Source organism: Muscardinus avellanarius, assembly GCF_963383645.1.
Source record: "Muscardinus avellanarius genome assembly, chromosome: 4".
NCBI classification, from domain to species: Eukaryota; Metazoa; Chordata; class Mammalia; order Rodentia; family Gliridae; genus Muscardinus; species Muscardinus avellanarius.
In genome coordinates this window covers 4,697,255-4,722,050 of record NC_137789.1, presented here as the reverse complement: position 1 = coordinate 4,722,050, position 24,796 = coordinate 4,697,255, and the positions used below count along the sequence as shown (strand labels likewise).

Here is a 24,796-nt window from a genome sequence, read left to right as displayed (position 1 = left end):
CTCAGTATCACAAAAATTAAAAAATAAAAAATAAAACAAAAAATTCAAGTGGGCTTTTCGGTTCCCATGGGCTTTTCTGGGGCTTTGGCATGAGGCAAGGTAGATGCAGTGGCTGCTTGGTGCTGCCTGCCCTGCCTGCCCACCTGGATTTGGAGTAGGGGGTACTCCTCTAAAAAGGGACGTGACTGCAGACCTGAGTCCTTAGAATGTGACTCTGTAGTTTCAGACACACATCACCCACTTCTGAGCCTCAGCTCTTGTCATCCCCAGAATGCACTGGCTGATACCTGTGCTCAATTTCTGGGTCACTTCTCATCCACCCTTTTATTGGGCTCCCTCCTCCCTCCGGACAGTCTCATTGACCTTGTCCTCTGGTGTCCAGTGATTCTGCAGGAGCCCGGGGCAAGAGGAGACAGGATGAGACATTGAGGGTGCCAGGCCATGGGACAGTACTGGGCAGTGGGCTGCCATGCCTATTCCCCTGGGTGGCCAGGTGGGACCATCTGGCTCTTTTCCTATGGCCCCAGGCCTTTGGAGCTCTGGGGGGGCCTCCTTCCCTTGCTCTTCTGTCCTCTCCGTTTCTCGCCTTGGAGTGCACGGCCAACTCCTACTGGTTTCTCTTCCTGCTACTCAAGCTTACAATTGATCCTTTTACTAAATTCTCTCCAGTTACCCGCTTTGTGTGTGCTGATCCTGATAGGTACAGTGCAGAGGGGGTTGGGAAATGATACTGAAGAAGCCCATCTGCACACTTCGGAGCACACAGTAGGGCTCAGTACATGCAATCGTGTCCTCCCGATTGAGAGAGGGTTGGCATGGACTCCAGCTGGCTCTAGGGCCAATCCCGCAGCAGTGACGTGCTGGTTCATGTATGATGTCAGGGGAGGATGCAGGAGTCAGGGGACACAAAGTTAATTCTCAGCAAGTTCTTCAACCTCTTGGAACCCCAACAAACTTAGCTCACTGATAACTACCTTGTAAAGCTGTACTTGTATTCAGAGAGAGATGGAGCATGAACTAGTCAAACACAGCACCTGCCCTGGGGGAGGTGCTCAAGGAATCCTCAAGCATTATAGGCACAGAAGGATGAATGGATGGACGTTTGGATGGACATGTCATTTCTGACTCCATTATCCTCTTTTTTACTGCCATTCAAATGAGGTTTATGTCTAATTTATTGTTTCCTGAAAATATACTTTAGAGTCATGCAAATACGTTGTAGAAAAATCTCTTAACTCTGGGAAACAGCAGCTAATGATAACTGATGACCATCGCGAGAGTCAGCAGCCCCTACCTTTACACCTTGGTCACCCTTCAGTCCAGGAAGTCCCAGTTCACCTTTTTCTCCCTGTAGTGAAGGAAAAGTTAGAACACACACTTACCAAAAAAATCCTGCCTTCTTTTGGTAAGGGGCAACACACACACACACACACACACACACACACACACACACACGTATTTGCACACATGTATGCACATACATTCATGTTTCCTTTTGCTCCCATCTCCTCCTCTCCTCTTTCCTCTCTCCTCTCTCTCTTTCTCCCTCTCCTTGTACCTCTCCTTCTCCCTCCCTCCTTTCCTTCTTCTCTTCCACCTAGATTCACTGGTAAAATGCCCAGAGTTCTCACTAAAGGGGAGACTTGCCCATGAAGTGTGAAGCCCCTGATTCTCCTCTTGGCCCCTGGCAGTGGTGCCTCCTAACCCTCTTAGGTCAGTTTCATCCATGATGCCCCACCCATTCTCGACGCATCTTCCAGCCGCTGTCCTTTGAGCCAGCGCACACACTCTGGCACTCCGCCCCCCCCCCAGTCCTCTTCCATCACCACTGGGAAGTGATCTATTCTCCCAGTCAAGCAGTCACTTCCTCCCAAAGGACTAAGACTCCAAAGGGAGCTGCTTTTCCTGGGCACAGGCAGGGGGTCTTGGTAGGAAGAAGCCATACATACCTGGTTTCCTTTCTCTCCCCGCACACCTGGGAAGCCTGGAGCCCCTGGGAAGCCTGCTTCTCCCTGTGAGGACAGAAGGGCAGCTCTGTAACTTGGGCCCCAGTGGGCCAACTCTCCTGTGGGACAGGCCATGGGCTGTGAGCTTTTCACTTCCTGTCTCTGCCCCCATAGATATTTGGGCCTAGTAGAAGTCACATGAAGACAGCAGTGGACAGAAGGACTCTGTCCTCAAGGGCTTCCCCACACTCTAATCCACTTGGCTGGTTCCTCTCCAGAAGCTCTCCTCCCACTAGGTAAGTGTTTAGCTCCTCCTCAGCCTTTAGGACTCAACTACAGTGTCACCTCTTCACTGGCATTCCTGAAGTCCTGAAGACTGAAACGCCCCCTCCTGTGTCCCTCCTTAATGCAGCCTTCCCTCTCTCACCACACTTTCCAGTCGTCCTCCAGGGAACAGTTTATTTTGGTTTGGGGTAGCCCTAGTGCCAAACACAGGGACTGATACACAGAACATGCTAAAACTGATGGAGCAAATTAGCAAGTGCGTGAAATGAATGCAGTGAGCTCCCAAAGACACGACTGACTCTACGTGGCACTTGAAGAATTCACACAAGACCTAATGCATAAAATGAATACATGAATTAAAGAAATGAATGAATAAAGGCACGAAGGAACAGACCTTCTCTCCAGGTCGGCCCGCCAGGCCCTGCTCCCCAACTTCACCCTGGAGATAAAATAAAAGATATTCCTTGATCTTCCAGCACACTTTCAGATGTGGCTGTCATTCCCCAGTTGGGCCCACACATCTGCAACACCTGGTGACCATAGCCTTCAGTTCTGAAACATGGGGCACTGTTTAAAGCCCAAGAGTCATGAGCTATAACATCCAAAGTACTTAGCACTTCTGGAGAGAGAAGCTCCAGAGAGCCTATATTGTGTTTTGTTGCCCCCCCTCCACACACACATAGCAAAGACAAAACAACAACAATTCCTGGGATCCCCCTGCTAGAGTTCATTCAGGTTGAATCTGTTCATCTTGAAACTAAACACTCTAATTCAAACCAATGAGGAGCCCAAACTTAGGATTCTTAGATCTCTTCCAACCCCAAGTCTTGAAACATAAAGGGAAACACAGACCCCTCCTGCCCCACAATGAAAGGAATGCTGTTGAAGATGTGTCCAAGTGACGGGTGTCCCATGACTGCGGTGAGGTCTGTTGTCATAAACACAGTCAGTCCCTTGTGGTTGGAGGAAGCTACTATCTTGATTTATCCTTTCCCATGGCATGTTACAATCAGAAAGTCCTGAAGGAGAGTCCCTATTAAGCCCTCAAGCTCATATTAGAAAACACACTCCAAAGGCATACACACTGGCTCTTATTCCTGGAAATTTTTTTCCTCACCCATGAGGCTCCTAATATGGTCTGAAGGTTTCCCCTGAAAATTCTCATGTTGACATCATCTTCAGTGTGGTGCTACTAAAATGTAGGACCTTTGGGGTGCTTTGGTTATGAGGGTGGAGCCTTCATGAATTGGATTTGTACCTTTACAAAAAATGCTTGAGGGAGCCCTTTCCCTCCCATCACGTGCGGCCACAGGTATCAGGTGCCACATATGAAGCAGAGTCCTCAACGGACACCAGATCAGTGGACACCTTGGTCCTAGACTTCCCAGACCCCAGAACTGTGAGCAGTATATGTCTATTATTTATATATCTCCCAGTATAAAGAATTATCATAGCCACCCAAAGGGGCTAAAGTAGTTCCTAACTTGCACTCTGTGGTCAGGCTGAAGTGGGAGGACAGGATGAAGGGGCTCCCTCTCTCTCTCCCTGTTCCAAGCCCCCAAGCAGCTGTGCTCTCCAAGCCTTTCCAAACTATCAATGCAAAGAGGCCTGTGATAGGGGCTGAGAGGGACATTGATTCCTGAGTAGCCACATGTCTTGAACATCACTGGTTCCTTGAGTGACAATTTATTTCTAATATCAGTTATAATATGTAGTAAAACCTTTGGTATATATTTCCATGAGAAAACGTGATTTTCTGATGAAAGAATGAAGGAATGAGTGGGTGGTACTCAGGCCGTAGGATTTTCCCTACAGCTAGTCCAGACTCAACTGGTAAGTAAAGACCAGTGCCATCACTACTTAGAGAGGAAGGCCAGAAAGGAAAACAAGAAGGAAGGAAGGGAGGGTGGGAGGGAAGGAGAGAGGGAGGGAAAATCCACAGGTGGTGTTCAGCATAAGCACACATTTTATCCTGTAGCTGGGGTGTAATGGCCCTGGCATCTGGAGTCAGCACGTATTGAAATTCTAGGTGCGTTCCACGTACCCATCAATTCCCAGTGTTTACAAGCACAATTAGTAAGGACTGCTTCAACCAGAATTGTGCAAATACTCATCCCTCAAGATGTCACTTTCAATCTGCTACGACGGTAACACATTTGCAGTGGGAATTGCCTCTTACATGCTGAATAAGGATAAAAGGCTGAGTGCAGTTGGAAAGGAACTTTAAGGACCACCCAGTTGTTCCCTAAATTTGAGCTGAGCCCAATACAAAGGCTCAGTGAAGGAGGAACTGGCATCCTCTGGAAGTCTTCAAGTGAACCTCAAAATGCGATGTATCTTGCAAGCAAGCTCCGCCCCCTGGCAGGGCTTTGCTGGATCTCCCTTTCATAAATTATCCAGAATCATCCAGGAAAAGGACTTTCATTTTGAGTTTGTACTATGTCAAAATAAAATAGCAAGACCCTATGCCAGGTCTCCCCTGGGGCTACCCATCTGTTGAAACAAACAAACAAACAAACAAACAAAAAGTGACTATTGAAATTCAGTCTCAGATTTTGCAGATAAATATTTCTACTAGAAAGCACTAGAAATTATACAACAAAGACACAGGTGAGACGTAGCAACAGACATCTGTGTTTGTATCTTCAAGTCATTAGTGATTATCAGAAATTTAAAATACAGAACCAAAGACTAGAGAAGTCCCTGAGGGGCTGCTAGCTTCGTCCTGATGGAGGAGGAGGACTCAGCGCCTCTCGCTGCAGAGCCACAGACAGGAAGCATAGTGGATGGGCTGCTGCAAAGACAGCCAAATAAGCACTGATATTACGCAAGCCTACAGGCACTGGCCAATTTCCAAACTCGAGAAAACATGATTACTGGGCATGATTGACTCAAAATAAAATCCATGAAGTCAAGAATGAAAACGAACTGTAAATCTATATAAATATTTAAGTTTCTTCCTGGAAAATGATAAAATTTCATCCAATCAATCAGTCAAGCATTAAAAGGTAGCCTGGGTGCTTTTAAGGCTGTCAAGATTATACCACCAATAAGCTTAGGGTATGCGTGGAGAAAACCCCCAAAATATGATATTTAAATGATTTGGGAATCATATTTTTAAAATGTCATAATTGAGCCATGCATGATGGCACATGCTTGTAATCCCAGTACTTGGGGGAGCAGAGACAGGAGGATCTCAGGTTTTCAGTCGGCCTAAGCAACTTAGTGAGGAGCAATGCAACTGGGTGAGACTCTGTTTCAAAATAAAATAAAACAAAATAAAATAGGGCTGGAGGTGTAGCTTAGAGGTAGAATGCCCCTGGGTTCCATTCCCAATACCACACAAAAAATGCCATTGTTGTCTTTTTTAATTGGTGTGTTGTAATCGGCATCATGAGGAGGTTCATAGTGGATCCTAAATTATGCAGGATGGCTGTGCTTGTATTTGACAGTGGTGCGGCTCGCGGATGCTGTGCTGGGGATGAGGAGAGATGAGTCCCTAGAGTGTGGGGCTCAGAATAGAAGACTTCCAAGTGGTGCCTGGGGATGCTTTGCCACAGTTTGGGTCAAACCTGGGCATAATTAAGACAGCTCTGTGATTTATTCTTTGCTCTTTCCATTCTATTTTAATTTGATTTTCTAAGGAATGATCTGTTGTTTTTTTTTTTTTTTTTTCTTGCAGTACTGGGGATGGAACCCAGGGGCATTCTACATCAAAGATATACCTCCCAGCCCTATTTCTTATTTTATTTTTTTTTTATTTTTAAACAGGGTCTCACTAAGTTGCAGAGGGCCTCACTAAGTAGCTGAGGCAGGCCACAAACCTAAGATCCTCCCATCTCAGCCTCCCAAATGCTAGGATTACAAGCATGCGCCACCATGCCCGGCCGAATGATCATTTATGAAAAAGAGAGACAGTGGGAATCCTAAGGGATATGCCATCTGCAGTACCTTCACTGGCCAGCCCTGAGGTGCCCTGTGGTGTACCTTTATGTGAGTCAGGACCTGCTACCCTACTGAGTCCGGGCCACGCCTGAGCCATGGTGGGTGGATTTGTCTACCTTCCCTCCATCCTGAAAGCCCTTGCTCCTTTGCTGAATATCCACCATGTGCCTGACTATGAGTTGGGAGTATGAGAGACTGAGCTAAGAGATGCGGCCATTGCTCTTAAGGAGTCCATATCCTGATGGAAGTAGAGCATAGCAGGTGGAGGGACAGGGAGAACCAGCCCTCCTCATCCCATTTCCTGTCTAGCCCATCAACTCTAGAACTACAGCTGCATGTACATGTGCGCATACACACACACACATACACAGAGCACACATGTACACATGCATGCTGTCTCCCCCACATACACAAGGTTTAGCCCTCTCTTAGGTCCTCATTGCATTCTGAGCTCAGGCCAAAGTGGAGATGCTGAGCTAAGGGAGATCCTGCTGCCCATCGGGAGAGTGAGAAGTGGTCCTAGAGGGACCAAACACAGGCCTTTAGAGCGGCACTCAGGTCTCAGCACCCACACTCACAGCAGGCACCCTGTCCACTTCACACATGGAGCAGCCTGTCTCCCCCAGTCCATTTCTCCACCACTGAGCCCCACGTCCGTCTCAGCCAGGTGTCTTTGATTCTCTGCTTTCTACAGGGTTTTGCCACTGGGCATCATCAGAGGGAAAGCAAAACTCAGACAGGGAGAAAGGGAGAAAAAAGGGAGAGGGAGAAAGGAAAAAGAGTGCCTGCCCTTTCTCCCTCCCTGCAAGAGCAAGCAGACAGTGAGGACATGGTGCTTTCTTCCCCAAGACTGCTCCCAGCTCTGCTCTAGCTGAGGTCTCCCTGCCTCTAGGGCCCTCCTATACCTTCTGCTTAGAGATAGTGTTGGCTCTGCTCTCTCCAGCCCCAGAAGCTGCTGCTGTCCCTAAGAGACGCCTGCCACACGTTTCAACAGCTCCTTTTCCGTCATCTGTTTCCTGAGACACTCTGTGATTGACAGGTTGAGGTAACACACAGCCTAGAGTGTCCCATTTAGAGCAAGGAGTGTAACAGGGAAGGAGGTGATGTCATACCCGAGGTCCTGGTTTCCCAGGAAGGCCATCTTCACCTCTGCTCCCCGGTTCTCCCTGCAAGAAACAGGAAGCAACATTAGCAAGAGAGGGCCCATCTGGGGGTGGACATATCTAGAACTCATTGCAGATGAGTAAGGAGAGAGCCACTTGGACCTGGGTGGTTCCAAAGCCTCTAGTTCTATGTGGTTCAGGCCTAACCATGGTGGTCAGCTATATCAGCACAAAACAACTTCTAGAGCCCATATTCCACAGTTCTAGTTGGGAACTTAAGTAGTCTGTAACTGAGTAGAAACGGGGCACTTCATTCTTATTGAGCAATTTTGAGGAAGGCCCGTATTCCACAAATGTTTTCAAGAATGCAAAGTTCATGGTTAAGGCATTATCCTTTGAAAGATAAGGAGAATGAAGAATGTTTGTGAAGCTGAACAGGATCCACATTTATTCTGTAATTCTGTCGTGAGAAAGTTGAGATTTTGTTTATTGAAAAAAACAATAAATTTCCTCATGACATTCAAGAGTTGTCTTTAATAGTTGCCTTCCCTGGGCTCTTGACAGAGATACTTGACTTTTTGCATGTTTTCTTGAAAGGATAAAGTTTATTTAAAAAAAATATTGGCTGCATTGTGTATAATTATTCATTTGAGGTATTTAACTATGGATTTGTGTCTCTACTTTCTGATATTTAACCCTTGACTCTTATCTTAATAATCTTGCTATAAAGAACCCCACTGGAATGTTTTTTAAAAACAAAGTTTCTTTCCTTTTTATTTTTATTTTTATTTTTTTTTTTTTTTTTTTGCGGGTCTAGAGATGGAACCAGGTGCATATGACCTCTGGACTACACTCCCTGCCCTATTTTTAATCTTTATTTTGAAACAGGGTCTCACTAAGTTGTGGAGGGCCTCACTAAGTAGCTGAGGCTGTCCGCAAATGGCGATCCTCTGGTCTCAGCCTCCCAAATGCTGGGATTACAAGTGTGTGCCACCACTCCTGGCTAATGTTTTTAAGTTTACCTAAAAGAGTTTTGTCCTTGCAAATAAAATACATACTTATAAAAGATTGGTTTAAAACCCAAGTCTTTCAAATTTGTCCAGTTTTCTAAGTAGAAATAAAGAACTCCCCAATCTGACCTTGTACGCCCAAGCATAGTCCAAGGCCCAGGGGATACGCTGATGTTAGAATGAACCATCAAGAAGTCTCTTTTGCTCCTGTGGACTTGGGCCCCAAACTCGTGCCAATCAGCGAGTACCAACCTTGGGTCCCGGCAGGCCTGGTGGTCCATTTGGCCCGTCCTTTCCAGGTGGCCCCTGGGCAAAGAGAAGAGAGAAATGAAATTAAAATCAAAGACATATTTAAGGGAGCATTGCACCGTGTTGTATCAAGGCAGGGACTGACTGCAGCCGGAGACAAGGGCATACAGGTCTTCTTCCTCCATCAGCTGCAGCTTCTCCTCGGAGTAAATGGAGCTCAGCAGAGCTTGGAATGTTGCCATGGTGACAATTCTGGTCCTGTCTCCTGGAGGCCTCTATCTCTGTCCACAGGTGGCTCTGAGACCCACAGACAAGGTGGAGAGTGCTGTGCATGCAGTTTGCCTCACCTCCTCCTCGGCTTGTATGCAACCTGGAGGAGGGGCGGTAAGCAGGAAGATACTCCAGGATACTCACTGTATGCCCCGGAGGCCCGGGTTTGCCGGGGAAGCCAATCTCTCCAGGTAAACCCTGAAAAAAGATCCCACAGAAGCTGTCAGTTACACTGAAGATAAGATACTTATTCAACTCCATTTAGAGTCCAGGCTTCTGGCTCTGTTGAGAGCGCCTCAGGGGCATCTGCCTTGCTCAGTAACATTCATCCACAGTGAAACACAGAATAGTCTCAGCTCTAAAGCTGGCAGGTCCAGAGCTGTCTGGTCTGCAGCCTGGAGCCACCTGGTGGGATGGGTGGACAGCCTCCTCTGCCCACTGCTGGGTCTGCCCCTTGTGGAGCCTACTTTGGGGACAGTATCTCAGGTGCTCCCTGTAAGATGAGAGGGGAAATGTTGACAAACACTTGTCTGGCCCTGTGTTTTGCCTCAAAGCCAAGCCACAAACTACTAAAGATGCCTAAAAGGCCATCAGCACCTAACATGTATCTTACATCTGGTGTCTGGAAGCCATCTAGTGCTACATTGGCTCACATGTTGGGGCCTGAGAGTCCGGAGGCTTGGGATATCTGTATGACGGGGGTTCTGTATAGGCCTTTGCACTGGACTTGAGGGGAGGAAAGACAAGTGTCTAAGTAGGAAGACACCCCGGCTCCCACAGGCCATGAAACCACCACCTAAGTACCCATGCGAGAGAAAACCCAAGCCAGCCTTACCGGGGGGCCTCCTGGTCCAGGGGGGCCAGGGACACCAGTGGGTCCAGGGGGGCCCTGTAAAGAGAGAGTAGTTATGAAAGTGCAGGCAGCGGCCTCCTGGGGATGGCTAGCATTTGAGAGGAAAGAAAGGGGCTTTCCCTTTATTTGAAATGTCTCATTTCAAACAGAAAGGAACAAAGGCAGAAAGAAGAGAACTGAAGAAAAATTTGCAAAATGCTCACAAGTGTCATGCTGGGTCACGGTTATTAACATCTTCAGATTGTCTGTCCTGCTGTATCTTTAACATATTTAAGCACGTGAATACATATGTATGTGCAGACATCCACACATGCACAGGGTGGGTTAAGCTACTCACAAAGATCTCCCAGAACATTCTCAGTCACTAGTAAGGAATCAGAGCTGACTTTAGCTTTGGGGTCACCTGGGATGAAGAGCCTGGGCCTGGTGTGCCAGTCCTGCTGCTTTGGTAGGCAAGGGGAGAGCCACGCATCTACGCTTGTAAGAGCTTTCCCTGGATTGCATGGAGAACACAGGTCTGGCTTCATGCATTACTGCAGCCGCCTATTCCCTACCCTCTTGCTCTGGGGCACCTTCACTACTGGAACTGCAGCAGGTACCATTAGTAATCCAAAACCTAGACAGTTCCTCCCTCCATTGAGGGTGAAGGTGGGGAGGGAAGAAATGTGTAAATTGTGAGAGAAAAGGATACGTTTTTCCATAAGCCCATGAGCAGAGAATGGGGAGGGCCCCCATGCACCAGGAGGAAGGCAAGGGGTCAGAGGAGGGTCCCAGGTCCTGAGAAGAGCAGAAGAAATCACCAACAGGCCAGGCAGATAAGGGTGGGGAAACCAGGTGCATAAAGGCCAGTGGAGTTACAGGGACCATGTTCTGAGCAAGAACTCCATGTGGGAACAAGCTACAGGTGAGGCCGGGAGGCTCCTGGAGGCCTGGGGGATCAGGGTAAAGAAATAGGGCTTCATGGGGAAGGTCTTGGAGTAAAGAAGGGGGCCCAAGAAGATACGTGTTTGTTGCACATGTTTTTCGAAAGCAGTTGCCATCTAGAGGAGACAGAGGCAGCACAGGCTCTCGGCCAGGGGCTGATTGTAAGCACACAACAGTGGGGACCTGGCAGAGTGAGAACTTCATATCTGACAGCAGCCACCCACTGACCCCTCATATGAGAACATCCGGTTATGGCAGCTGAGGAATGCAGCGACTGTTTCCTGATTGTGATGCCCTGGTTTTCCTCCCTGGCACTCTGGATGTGTCCAGAGCTATTCACAGCCTCCCCTCTTCTTAATTTCCACAATTCCAGTCTTTGCACACACAACTCCTGAGAGCTTCAGGCACCTCCTGAGGCTTGCCCAGGTCCCTCTGGGTGCGTTCTGTTTCCCCACAAGTCCCCCTAGGATGTTACCACTTTCTTGGAATGGTCTCCAACTCCCCAGGTGGAAATAATTTCTCAAGGTCAGTGTAACTGTGTATCAGACACAGAGATTAGTGAGATCAAAGTTTTCTTTTCTTTCTGCGTCTCCCTCAGTGGGTGACCAGCTGCAGATAGGGCACACAGTCATTTTTTTTTTTCCAGAGAAAACAGAGTTGGGAGCAAATCTCATCCATGGAATGACAGCATGTGGCCACGAGAGGGCGATAAACACTGGAGAATGGCAGTGCTTGCAGCATCCACCAATGGTTCCCTTTTCTCCTTCTGGGGGGCACACGTGAGTCAAGAAATAGACAACAGGCACCAAAATGAAACATCTAATTAATAGAACTTGCTGATGAAACCTAGATGTAGTGTCTGCAGCTCCCTTAGACCTGGCCAGCTCAGGAGGTATCCCACACTGTTGCTGAGAGGGTACTTACTTTGCAGACAGGTGAACTCTGCTCTGGGCAGAGCCAGAGCAGCACATGGGTGAAGTATGTTGAGATTCACAATAGGGTGAGGCCAGGAGCTTCTGAAGGTGGCTTACCCCCAGCCCTCATCCCTTAGGGAGGACCCCAGATTGGCCGTGGCCCACTGTCCAGGTATGCCTGTGCACTCTAGGACCTGCCTCCATCTGAGACATCTGCTCTGTCTGAGCTGCAGCTAGAGGGCACAGGCAGACCTGGACACAGTGTGAGACACTTGCATGTTCCAGAGCCACTGCTCCTTCCCCGAGGGTCTCACGGCAATCCCAGTCTGCACAGTGTGCCCAAGGGCCCTTCCCAGCACACCAACCCTTGGTTGGCACCCGGGGTACATTTCACTTTCTTCCCTCCTTGTATTTCCAATGTCACTGTTGGTCCCTGGAATATTTTGTGCTTTACAAAATGACTGTCCCTGGAAGCCGGCCTTGATTCCTGCTCCTTCCTCCTCCACCTCTTACAAACACCCTTGCTCTTTGGCCATTATAGCACATCAGGGGTGATGGATCTTTAGTGATCATCTAGTAGAAAGTCAACCTCCTTGTTGGACAATGAAGAAAGCTGAAGCACAGAGAGGTAAGAACCCCACTGGAGGTCACACGGCCACCGCTCCCGGTGGAAGAGCGAGGTGGCTGCTGCATGGTCTGGCGAATGCAGAATCAAACACCAGTGCACAGGCTTCCTTTGCAGGCCTGGGGCGGTGGCAGAGGTAGGCTTAAAAGGGCGTGTCATTCAGATGCCAGATGTGCTTCCTCCCAGGTCAGGGAGATACTCATCAAGGCCAGTTCCATAAAGCACCATCCCACTCCTAGCACTGCCCACAGAGCTACATGACTAATGCTGTACGAAGAAGCACAGCCATGGGGAAAAAGTGGGAATGTATCAGGACAGGTCACACAGTAGCCACGCTCCAGGAGGCACGTACTCTGCCTGGGTTTTATATCCCGTATCCCAGGTTGTATCCTGTATCCCTCATACTGATCATGTGAGACAGCACCTTTTATCCCATCCTACAGATGAAGAAGTGGAGCCTAGAGGGAAATTAAGTGACAGTGGGCAGAGCCGTCAGTGGGGCACAGTGCCCAGTACTGTCACTCCTCCCAAGCTGCAGCCTTGAGAACTGTCTGCTATCTCCCCTTGAGATGTGGTCTCGCCACCCTCTACAGCCCACTCCCTCTTTGAATGACATCAGTTTGGTCCCCTTAAGGATTCTCTGCATGTTTAATGGAGCTAGGACTTAGGGCTTTAAATGCAGGTCTGAAGATCTCTGTGTCTACCTCCCTGTAACATCCCAGGACTTGGTTCTGGGGTAAGCACACAGTAGGAGTTTAACAAAGGTCTGCTTGTTCAGTGTGGTAAGCACAGGGACAAGAGCAAAATCCTGTGCAGTAATTAGCTTAACAACTGCATTCAGCATTCAGAAAGAGAAAGAGGGAAGCTGGAAGCAGCTGTCAGGAAGCCTGGAATTAGCTTCCAGGTGGCACCAGGCAGAAGGGCAGGCGATTCACCTCCAGCCTCCTTTCCAGTTGACAAGGAGCCTATCTGCATTTCCAGATGAGAGGAAGAGGAAATAGCAGTCAGAATGGGGCTTCAGCCAGGGTGCCCAGAGAACCTGCTCTGATGGCCTTGCACTGCCTTCTGATAGCCACAGAGCGACTGGCACACCAGGTGAGCAGCTCTGCACAGAGCAGGAGCCTCGCCCCTGGAGGCTCCACCCAGTCCTGTCCCATCACGGACGCCTATGCAGCTGGGACCTCGGCTCCAGAGGAACCCACTTTGCTTGTGCCTTAGCCTCTGGCCAGCCTGGGAAGGTCTGGTGTCCTGGGGAGACCTGGATGTGTGGGCCCTTTAGCCTATGGACAGGAGATATCTATTCCTTGGACAAAAAGGAGAGAACTTCATTTTTAAAGCACCAGCTATGTGTCCAGGATTGTGTCAGGTCTTTACACATATTATCCTGTGACTCTTACTACTGCCTGCCTCCCTGTCCATGTGCAGAGCCCTCAAAGGAGCAAACCACAGCTCTTTCTCTACTCCCAGTCCAGAGGGCAAGCTCCTTGGCCTCACTAAGGTGTCGTTATCTGTCTCTAAATTGGGAGATCTTAACATTGCCCCTGCACTTCTGGGAAGGCAGCACCATGTCGCCTTAAGGACGGTCAGCGCGGGGCCTGGCAGCTGCAGCAGCCATGGTGTGAGTTTTATTATGATTCTGGTCTCCTCTGTTGTGCCAGCCCAACAGAAGGCCTGACAAGACCCAGGGCAAATATCTCCTGAATCAAGTGGTATGTTTAATACATCATCAAAGCTCAGGAAACTAAGTCACAGAGAGGGAAGAGAAAGGAAACTTGCCCAAGATCAGACAGATCCAGGCACAGTGGTGCATCTCCAAGGCCCAGGTTGTTAGGACCAGGCAGCACAGGAGGAGGGGAAACCCAAATCTGCAGAGAAGGGTGGTATGTTGGTGCGGGGGGGTTGGGGGAGAAGAGAATGGTGCCTGCCCTGGCCAGGTCAGCATGGTTCTCAGATAATGGGCAATGCAAGTCCTCAGGTCTTCATTCAGGGGAAGAAGCAAGCTCCTTGAGCCAATCTTCACTAGAGTGATGAGGCTGAGAGGGGAGTGGGGAGGAGGAGACTGGAACATGACTGGTATGACACCAACTGACCACTCAATCCCATCATGGACTGAGAGATGAAGCCATGCAATTCCAAAAAATACTACTGAACAGCTCAGCCTCACTGCATCCAACACAGGAATAGGTCTCAGAGATGTTTATTGAGGGCAAAACCAAAGTGTACTCAAACTCAGGATATTGTCCACTGCCTGGTGGAGGGCTGGAAAGAGCTCCAGCAAGGCTCTTATACTCTCTAGATAAGAGAACACTCCATGATAAACATAGCCTCGACTTTCTTGGATGATGGTTATGACTCCTGAACATCTTCCATGGCCTGGCGGGGTAGGGGGAACTTGCAGTAAAGCTAAATACATACTGTCCAGATGGGATGAAACTTCTCTAGTCTTCCAATTAGCTTTAGGTAGTACTCTCATTTCATGTCCCCTTTCTTGTGAAAACCAAAAATCCTCCTAACAGAACAGCAATTTAGGTTACTCTCATTGGTAATTTTCCAGATAAAAGGAAACTGATTGTAAATACAAGACAGGCATTTAGAAGTCTTAGGCACAAGGAAGCCCCCTTCCTTTCTTCTACTTACCCTAACAAAAACAATTTTAAAACAAGATCTTGCCAAATTACTGAGGCTGGACTGAAACCAATGATCCCCTTGTCTCAGTCTCCTAAGTACTGGGATTATAGGTGTGCACTATCATGCCTTGCTTCTTTTTTGATAAGGAAATTAGAGCTTAGAGAAAGAAAGAGCTAAAGAAAGGTCCAGGCTAATACTCAAGATCCAATAATATTGGGAACACTCTAAGTTGCTGCAGGGCGGTGACTGTTCTTCTGTAGACCAAAGGATAGGTAGGAGTTTGTGTTAAAAAATAAAAAATAGGTGTTCTGTTTTGGATCTATATTGTCTCCCAGAAAAGCACCTGTGTTGGCAATGCAGCAATGTCCAGAGGTGAAATGACTGAATTGGGCTAATCTCATCAGTAGATAAATCCACTGAGAGATCAATCATTTGAACGGATTTACCGGGTGGGAACTGTAGGTGGGTGAGTCATGGCTCGGGGTAAGTATGTCACTGGAGGTATGGTCTTGAACATTTTATGTGTCCCTGGCCCCTTTGCCTGTTTTCCTTTCCCTTCTCTTCTCTTCTCTTCTCTTCTCTTCTCTTCTCTTCTCTTCTCTTCCCTTCTCCCCTTCTCTCTCTCTCTCTCTCTCTCTCTCTCTCTCTCTCTCTCTCTCTCTCTCTCTCTCTGCTTCCCAGTTGCAATGAGCTGAGCAGATCTTCTCTACCATGCTCTGCCACCATGATATTTCTGCCTTGGAGCCAACCAACCATGGACTGAGCTTCTGAAAATATGAACCCAAATAGTTTCCCTCCCCTAAGCTACTGGCACGTATGTTGGTCACAGTATTTAAAAATCTAGCTAAAACAACAGGGCTTTGGTTTGGGATAGCCTAGGTCAAATGGTAGGCAGCCTAATACTACCTCAGTGGACTTGGGCAATGGACCTCAAATCTCAGAGTCTAATCTCAAGTGTAGGACAAAGGTTACACATCATTACATGTGGGTTAAAGTTGTGTGTACCAGCTCAGATATCAGATGACTTTACAAATCTTGCTTTTCTCTCTTCTCTTTTAATTATTAATATAAATGTCTAAAAACCAATCAATCTAACTTTTAGTAAGTGATAAATTAGCCAACAGATCTAAATGTTAACAACAAAATATGACTGTTTTCATTACTAATAATGAAATGTTTTCATTATTAGTAATGAAAACAACTAAGTAATGACTTTACATATTAATTAACTAATCAGCCCAATTATTATAAATGAAACAGCATTTGATCCCTCTAATACTGCAGTGACTAAACAGCTATATAATGCTATTAGTAATTACAATGATGATGCATAAATAACAAATTAATCTAATTATAATTGATAAAGAAATAGCAAATAATTACTCCTATTACACCTAGTTCCAACTGAAGTACATTTGTAAAGTTGTATGGAAATTAAAGATGCATGAAAACTGCTTGCATAAATTAACACAGCAATCAAGTTCGCGGGGTAACTTGGGCGCTTTTTCTTTTGGGGAAGTTGCTCATCATTTGTTCTCCCCTCAGAACGTTGATCCTGAGCCTCACCTGTGCTCCTGACAGCCTGAGGGGTTCTCTGCACAGAGGCTCACAGGCACAGGAGCCCCAGTCCTGAGGCCAGCCCCTTTCCCTAGCTCTGCTTCTACAAGTTCAAGGGACTTCATCCTTCCAATGGCACCAAGAACTACTGCCCTAGCATAAATGCTTGGCCGTCCACACACAATCTCCATCTTCCATAACAGATAAGAGTCCCCATGTAGGACAGGATAGTTGTACTTATTATAAAATGTTCAAGTAGGTGAAATGTTTCATCTCACCAAAGAGAGGCACCAAAAGCCTCTTACAAGCTCCCCACCAACCTGGGGCTGTTTGTACACAGATACTGCGGGGCCAGCTGGTCCCACCACAGGCAAAGCTAACTCAACTCTCTCAGTTCCTTTGGACTTTAAGTGGACACACTTTGCTCACAGGAAGTTATAAAAAAAATAAGCACCACACAAGAATGCTAAAATGAGTGGCAATAGCACAACTAAACATGTGTTTGCTTTCTTTCCTCTCCAACATCCTGCTATGGTTTTGATGTTGAACATTTCAAAAGGACCGTGTGTTGGAGATTGTGTCCATGGAATGGAAGTACTGAAGGGTGCTATGGACCTTTAAGAACTTCTCAGGTCACTGGGGTTATGCCCTCAAAGGGGACTGAAGGCCCCTGGTTTTTCCCTTTCTTTGTTCTTTTGTAGAGATATGAGTTATACCTCTGACATCTCCTACCATCTTAATGTGCCAACTTCACCAGAGGCCCACACCAATGGGCCACCCAACCTTGGACCTGAACCTCACAACATGAGCCAGAATAAGCCTCTCCTTACCTCATATGTAACTTGGGTCAGATATTCCCCTTATAGGGATGCAAATAGACATTCTCCTTTAGGAATAGGCCACCATGAAGCCAACTGTGATTGTCCAGGGCTATGAAGGGACCTTCTTCCAGCCTCCACAGAGCCATGAATACTCTCTAAAACCCATCTCAGGAGACTGGATTGCCCTTCTGTATTAATCCCCTTTTTTAAAAATAGATACTTTGACATTTCAAGGCCCTGAAAACCCAGAGAACCAATTTCTAGAATAGCAAACAACTTACCTACAAGCAAGACTTTGATATGCAAAAGAACCAACCCCTAGTCCACACCCCCATCTGCCACCTCCCATCAGGCTCCCGTAGTCTACACCACTATAGCACTTTCCTTCTGCCCTAAATCATCCCAGGACATAAAGCCAGAATACGAGAGACTATCTCTATTGCCCAAAGCCTGCCCAGAGTATTCCAGCACCCAATTCTAATCTGCTCAGCTGCCCCGGCTGCCTTATCCATTCCTTGTCCACAAAGCACAACTCATGTGAGTTCTTGGCCATATCTGCCCCTCACTTATTCTGTCTCTGGACCAACTCAGGTTCTCCACCATGTAGCCTGCGTGGACTGGGCGCTCCTCTCTGTGGGGACATGGTGAACCAGAGGCATGGTGCCCATAGAGGAGAGCACTGACCTATGAGCTCCTAATTTAGTGGCCTCACTCTACGGGATATGAACAGAATACAAGGTGCACAGTAAGAGACCTCCTCTACGTCTCTTTCTGTACCACTAGCATGTGGCTCCACAGGTGTTAAATCATGTCTACTTAGGTTTTGTAACATCCAGAGCTGAGTTTGGTACCCATAGGGTATTCAATAAGTACCTGCTGAGGGAGTGAGTCAAGGGGTGAATAAATACCCAAACACACACATAGGTGGTAAGCAGGAGAAAATGGAGACCATCGCAAGCATGGAGGGCACATGGATATTCCTGGGAGAGTAAATTCAAGGGTCCACAGAAAATCTGCACCATTATAGGTGTAACTGAATTGAAAGCAGCTTTGTGTCCAGAAGGCACTGGCCCGACGTGGGGCTCCAGGTAGTGCAATATGGTCCCATGATCCCTGAGTAAGTCACAGTGAACTATGTCTAGCAAATTTCTGTCCTGGAAAACCTGGTAATATTTATATATTCAGTACCCACCTCAGTGCCCGGCATTCAGTAAAGATTTGTTGACTTGAAATACCTTCAAAGTTGAGAGGAAGAGGGGAGTGGAACAAAGGAGAGCAGGGAGTGGGGTCGAAGGAGAGAAATAGCCACCAGAGTCCTGGGGCACCGATAGGGAGTAGGGCAGGAGAAGGAAGAAAAGGGAGGAGAGGGAGAAGGGGGAGGGGGAGGAGAGGAGAGGAAGGAAAGGGAAGAGGAGAAGGAGAAGGAAGAGAAGGGGAAAGAGGAATAGAAAAAGGAGGAGATGGAGGTAGAAGAAGAGGGAGGGAAGGGATTAGGGGAGGAGAGGGAGAGTAGAGGAGAAATAAAAGGAGAAAATTGAAGAGAAAATTGAAGGGGAGGAGAAGGAGATGGAAGAGGTGGAAAAGACAGAAGGGGAGGAATAACAAGAAGGAAAGAAGCAAGAAGTGAAGAGAGGATGGGGAAGAGTAGAAGGAAGATGAGTAGAAGGAAGAAGAGAAGCCCTCCAGGGACTGAGAACAGCCCTGCCTAGTAGAGAGGCCTCTGTGATAGGGCCTTAACTCCACCATTGTACAGATGGGGAAACTGAGGCCTGGAAAGGGTGGGGACTTGGGATGCTCCAGTGTGCTGGCAGTCAAAGCAAGTCCAGAGCTCAGTCTCCTCACTCCTGAAGTAGTAATAGTCTTGGTTTCCCCAGGCCCCTTGGCCGAGCACCTTCTAATTCTCAGCCCTCGCCCACATTGTGCTGCCTCAGTGCCCTCAGAGCCCTGAGTCTCCTGCAGGAGGCCTCCTTCCAGCCTTCTCCTGCCTGGCTGGCTGTCTGGTGCTCAGAGGATGGGAGGTGCATTTCCTCATGGAAGAGCCCTGTAGTCTACACCTGGTCCTAGGGGCACCTGATCACTTCGCTCTATTTCCTTTCCCCAAAACTGGTCCTCACTCTCGTCATGGTTGTGGCTCACCTGCCCCCTAGTAGACAGAAGTTCCTCCAGGAGGTCAAGCCATGGCCATTCTGTCTGAACCTCCAGCTCCTTTGCAAGGGAGGCAGGAAGGACAGAGGTTGGCTGACCATTCCTTTACATGTTCTAATGGCGATTGGCAGGATTCCATATCCAACCTGAAAATTACTGCCTCATCACTGACTGAATCAAAGATGGCAGCATGGTTATGGAAAAGAATTAAAAACAGTAGTTACCTGCAGTCCCAGCAATCCAGGGATCCCTGGCAGGCCCGTGTCACCTTTCTTCCCCTGAGTGCAAAAGAAGAAGCCAGAGTTAGTGGGCAGGCAGTGGCAACCCAGAGGGGTGCTAACAATGGGTCTCGATGGAAACCTTGGTCTTCATGGCACAAGTCCCTGAGTCACGGATTGTTCCCCAGGAGTGCCCTCCAGAGCAACTTATCGGATAGGAAACGAGTTTAGACTTTGGAGTCATGAAAACTCAGCTTTGGATTCCAGATGTGCAACTCCCATCTTGTAGGTAAAACAAAACTCAAATGCATGAGGCACATTGGAGAAAGGTGCAATGGAGAAAGTTCTCCTCACCCTACCCTTCTTTCCTAACAAGCTAGATTCTGCTTGACTTTCCAGAGACATGTGTGTGTGTGTGTGTGTGTGTGTGTGTGTGTGTGTGTGTGGTGTGTGTGTGGTGTGTGTGTGTGTGTGTGTTGTGTGTGTGTGTGTCTCACTGGAGATTGAGTCCAGGGCATTCTACCTCTGAGCTACACCTGCATACACCTGCATCCCTATTTTATTTTTATTTGGTAACAGGGTCTCACTAGGTTGATGAGAGTGCCGAGATCGTCTTCCAACCTGCTCCTCCTGTCTCAGCCTCTGGAGTACTGGAACTACAAGCATACGCCACCACTCCCGGCTCTAGAGACATTTTTTACGTAGACCAGCACCCACACTCCCCATTTATCCCCCTTTCTTTTAACAAATGATAGCATGCCCTCCCATCTGTTGATCATCCTCGCTTGTTAACAGTGACTTACACATGCTGCATCTGGCCTTTCACACAGCCTTTTCACATCCAGGAATGAGGCTGGATGCTCTAAGACAGCCCCACTCATGGAGAGGCAGGATGCTGAGGTGGTTCCCACCCTTCTGTGGATAGAATCTGTGCTATGCTCAACACCCTGTATATAATTGAGGCTGCAGGAAGGGGGTGAAGGAAGCAAGAACTAAAGGCTTAGGTACTCCAGGGCCAAGTAGAGCCTTCCATGGGGTCAGGGCCTCAGATAAGCACACATTCTGGGCCACTGTGTGCTGGCTTTGGAAGAGGAAGGAAGGCTGACCCAACCAGGTCTCCAGGCTCAGCAGAGCCCATCCTGTCCCACTGGGCACCTCCCATCAATGCTCCCCTGCACTACTACAGCAGCTCCTAAGCAGGCACCCCTCTTCTTCATGATTGGTCCAGATGTTTTTTCCCCTCTGAGAAACCAGGGTTATACTCTTAAGTCATAGGTCAGATTGTATTTCTCCCACCCAAAATGCCATGGTATTTCTTGCCCCACTTAGAGCAAAGCATGAAGGGTCCAGCCTGCCCTCCCTGACCCCGTCCCCACCGCTCCCTCATCCCACTCCCCTGTGCTCCTTCCCACCTCCCACACTGGCCTCTCTCCTCTCCCTGAATGTACTAGGCAATCCCAACCTCGGGTTCTTGTCCTCGGCTTTCTCTTCTGCCCAGAAGACTGGTCCCTGGGTATCCACAGGGATCAATTTCTCCACTCAGCCAGGTGTCTGTTTAAATGCTCTCTTATCTGAAAGGCATCTTTAGCCAGCCTCACCAGTGCAGTGCTGGTTCTGTCCTATCCCATCCCCTCACCCTGTGTATTATCCTTAGTTAGTGTCACCCTCAGACGCACCATTAATGACAGTACTTATTACCTGCCCACCCCTACACGGACATGCGCCTTCTGCAAGCAGGGACCAGCTCTGCATCTGCTCCATGCAGTAACCTGAGGGCCCAGGATGGTACTTTCACATGACGGATGCACACTACACATCTGTGGTCTGGATAAATCAACTGTCCCTTTGAGATAGATGTGGTTCATGGCAGTGATGATGGCCGAGCCATGGGGACAGAAATAGGGGTGAGGAGTTAAGTGAAATCAGAGAGGAAGGGAAAATGGGACTTGGCAATTTATAAACCTGCAGAAAGAGTGAGTTCACACCTCCTTCAGGGGAGCACATCAGCATGCAGGTCCACTGAGGTCTCAATCAGAATGAGTTTTTTGACACTTGCTAGAAAACAAAATGTAGTCCCGGATACCTGCAGAAGAAAGCCAGACCTTGGGAGCACGTGGTCTTAGCTTTTGTCTGATCCTGTTAGGATGAGTGCAGACAGCCAGGAGCTGAGCTTGAGAGCGCGGAGAGCTGTGACTCCCCCTCCTCCAGGAATGGGAACCAGACACCTTTAATTTTTTATCTAGACAGACGCCCTCTCTAATTGCTCCAGGCTATTCCACTGAGAGTCGCTGGTTATTTACAAGATGAATAAACCATTTCCCCTCAAGGTCAGTGGGGCCCAGTAAATAATCATTAGAATTCAGAGCCCAAGCCAGCAGAATGTTTTTGTGGCTGGGAAAGGCTAAATCAAGGACCTGGAACACTGGTTGGCAGGGAAGAGTCCAAGAGAAGGATGAGGAGGTTGGGTTGTGACTGAGCAGAATTGCTCAGTAATATCTGACCTGGTCCAGGGGAAGAGCACCAACACCCCTTTTCCCCAGGCCTTTTGGGGATGCTCAGAGGTCTCAGAAACTCTGTTTCCTGGGCTGGTTAGGAGCTTAGGTAATAGTGTTATGGATGCTCAAAGGATGCTAGCTGAGAGGCTAACAAGGTTCATAATAGGCACGGAGTTAGTGGCGTTCCTGTGCCCAGGAAATAAAATACATCAATCAGAAAGAGCAGACCTATGGGCAGGCAGGATATGATAGGAAAGAGGAAACTGCAAAGAAATCCAGCTTCAAAGCAAACATTCCCACTGTTAGGTTCTCAGCAAAGAGGGAAATAAATAAGAAAATGGCAAGAGGCTAGAGAAGAAACGTATCAGAAATATGTGACCAAACCAGTGTCATAAGGGAGCTTCTGCCAGGCATGGTGGTGCACTCTTGTGATTACAGTACTTGTGAGGCAGAGACAGAAGGATCACGGGTGTGAGGACAGTCTCAAGAAGTACAAGGAGTGAGACTCTCATCAACCTTGGAAGACCCCGTTTCCAAATTAAAAAAATAAAATAGGAGTGGGGTATCGCTCAAAGGTAGAATGTCACTGGGCTCAATTCCCAGTGCCACACATGCACACATATGTACACACACACACACACACACACACACACACACACACACACACACACGACAGCCTCTCCTGAAAAATGCCTTTCATTGATCATCTATGAAGGAGCAGCTCCTAGAGAAATGCCAGGTCACTCCCACTCTGGCCATCTCCTGCCCCTGCATGCGGACCTTTGCACCCAGCACCTAGAGCTGCCTGCTGCATCTCAGGGCTTCTTGCAGCCAGGACCATCTCCTTCCTATAGACCCTGCTGGGCCACCTGGGTGGAGGATACTACACTCAAGCATTCCTCCTTCTAAAATGGTCACAATCGTTATCTGACAGGCATGAAGACACTGGCATCTGAGCTGTCAGGTTTGGAGATTGCCAGGTCACTATTTTGTCCTGCCTTTTCTATGCTGTCAAGGGTTCATGCCCCCATCCCCTGGGCAAGAGCTGACACAGGCTGTGCGGCTCATCTCCAAACACCCTCTTAGGACGCCTGGCCTCTGCAGTGCTGCACACACCACTGCCTCTTTGAGTAACACTCCCTCCCCATCTCAATGTGTCAAAATCACATCCCAGTTTAACACAACCTCTTCCATGAAGCCCCAACAATAACCAGAATTAGTAGCCAAAAAATAGAAGAAATCACACTTGAGATATAGGTTCCCTAGTGCCACCCAAGAACTTATGAGTTAGAATGTTCAGGATTAGATAAAAAGCCCCCAGGGGTTCTGCGAACTTGACTACTGGACAAAGAAATAGAATTATCCATGTTCTTTCCCCAATTCCTTTCCTCTCTGATGCTGTAAGGAAAGAGTTCTAAGGTAGATGGAACAGGGCAAACCACTTAACTTATTGAATCTTAGATTTCCAATATGGAGAAATATAATCATTGTTACTATCTCAAAGACAGAAGTAGGAGAAAACAACATGTGAGGAAGTTATTTATAAAGTAGACCAGAGCATCACTCAAATGTACTAGACAACAAAAAAAAGAGTGAAGAAGAAAATGGTGACGATTATAATGAAGAAGAGATGATAACAGTGGCTCTGGCTCTGGCTCTGCTAAGTCCTTATAGTGGGTGAGAGACTGTGTTAGACAGACTTGCTTTCAAAATTCCTACCTTCCAGCCATGCCATGGAGATTAAATGAAACGATAGCTGCAAAGCACTTAGTAATTGTGGTGATGATGGTGAAAATGATGGTGTTGGGAAAGATGGTGGTGATGATGATGGTGGTAATTATGAGGGTCATGGCGGCAGTGGTGGTGATAGCGATGGCAGTAATGTGATGGTGGTGGTTATGATGATGTGGTATTGAGTGATGGTATGAGTGATTATGGTGATGTGGGTACTGGTGTTGGTGGTGGCAGTGATTCTGATGCTGATGCTAATGCTGATGGTGGCTCATGGTGCTGACAGTCGTAAGGTTGATGCTGGTGCTGGTAGTGGTTCTGGGGGTGGTGGTGGTGATGGTGAGAGTGGTGATGGTGACAGTGTTGCCACTGGTGGTGGTAGTGATAGTTGTGATGTTGGTTGATGGTGGTGGTGGTATTAATGGTTGTGATGGTGATAGTGATGACGGCAAGGGTGATAATAATGGAGGTAGTGGTAGTAATAGTGATGGTGGTGAATATATATTGTTGGTTGTGATGGTGATGGTGGTGATGGTAAAGGTGGTGGCGATATGATGGTAGTCGTAATGGTGATGGTGATGGTGACAAAACTGTTAGTGGTGGAGGTAGTAGTTGTAGTGGCTTTAATAGTGAGGGATGTGGCAACAGTTATGTACTTTCACATTTGTGGCCCATAATTGATTGGAAGGATTTGAGAAGAGCCGACAAGGACAAGTTCTATAGCAATAAAGAGCTGTTTTCCTAACAATAAGTCCATACCCTGTCGTTTTTCTTTTTTAAATTTCTACCCCGTACAATCTCTGAGTAAATGTGTGTGATTTATCATGAAGACAGACTTTTCAAGGCATTCTGAATGTCAGGATGGTGAGCACAACTGGTATTTCTAAGGCTGCCTGTTGGCCTGTGGAGAGAAGGGAAGCCTATAGATCCAGAACGGCAAATCCTTTCCAGCCAGGATGAGTTCACAGCCATTCAAGGGGCTGTTAACAGACAAAAGGATTGCCTGTGTGCGTCGTTCTAATGCTTACTGTATGGTCTTTCAGCTCCTCTTCTTCATACTTTTCAAATGTCAAACAC

The 24,796-nt window shown here is 47.7% G+C and overlaps 1 protein-coding gene across 1 annotated transcript in view; it reads right to left on the bottom strand.

Annotated features, from left to right (window-relative positions):
- Positions 1-24,796, bottom strand: part of COL22A1 (collagen type XXII alpha 1 chain) — a gene marked incomplete at both ends in the record, with an annotated part of 240,887 nt that overhangs the window by 117,624 nt on the left and 98,467 nt on the right. The window contains 8 exons of the mRNA XM_080694710.1: positions 1,295-1,348; positions 1,950-2,012; positions 2,626-2,670; positions 7,289-7,342; positions 8,542-8,595; positions 8,953-9,006; positions 9,644-9,697; positions 19,500-19,553. Of these exons, the coding sequence (XP_080550836.1) occupies positions 1,295-1,348; positions 1,950-2,012; positions 2,626-2,670; positions 7,289-7,342; positions 8,542-8,595; positions 8,953-9,006; positions 9,644-9,697; positions 19,500-19,553 (432 nt within the window). The remainder of the gene's footprint in view (positions 1-1,294; positions 1,349-1,949; positions 2,013-2,625; positions 2,671-7,288; positions 7,343-8,541; positions 8,596-8,952; positions 9,007-9,643; positions 9,698-19,499; positions 19,554-24,796) is intronic.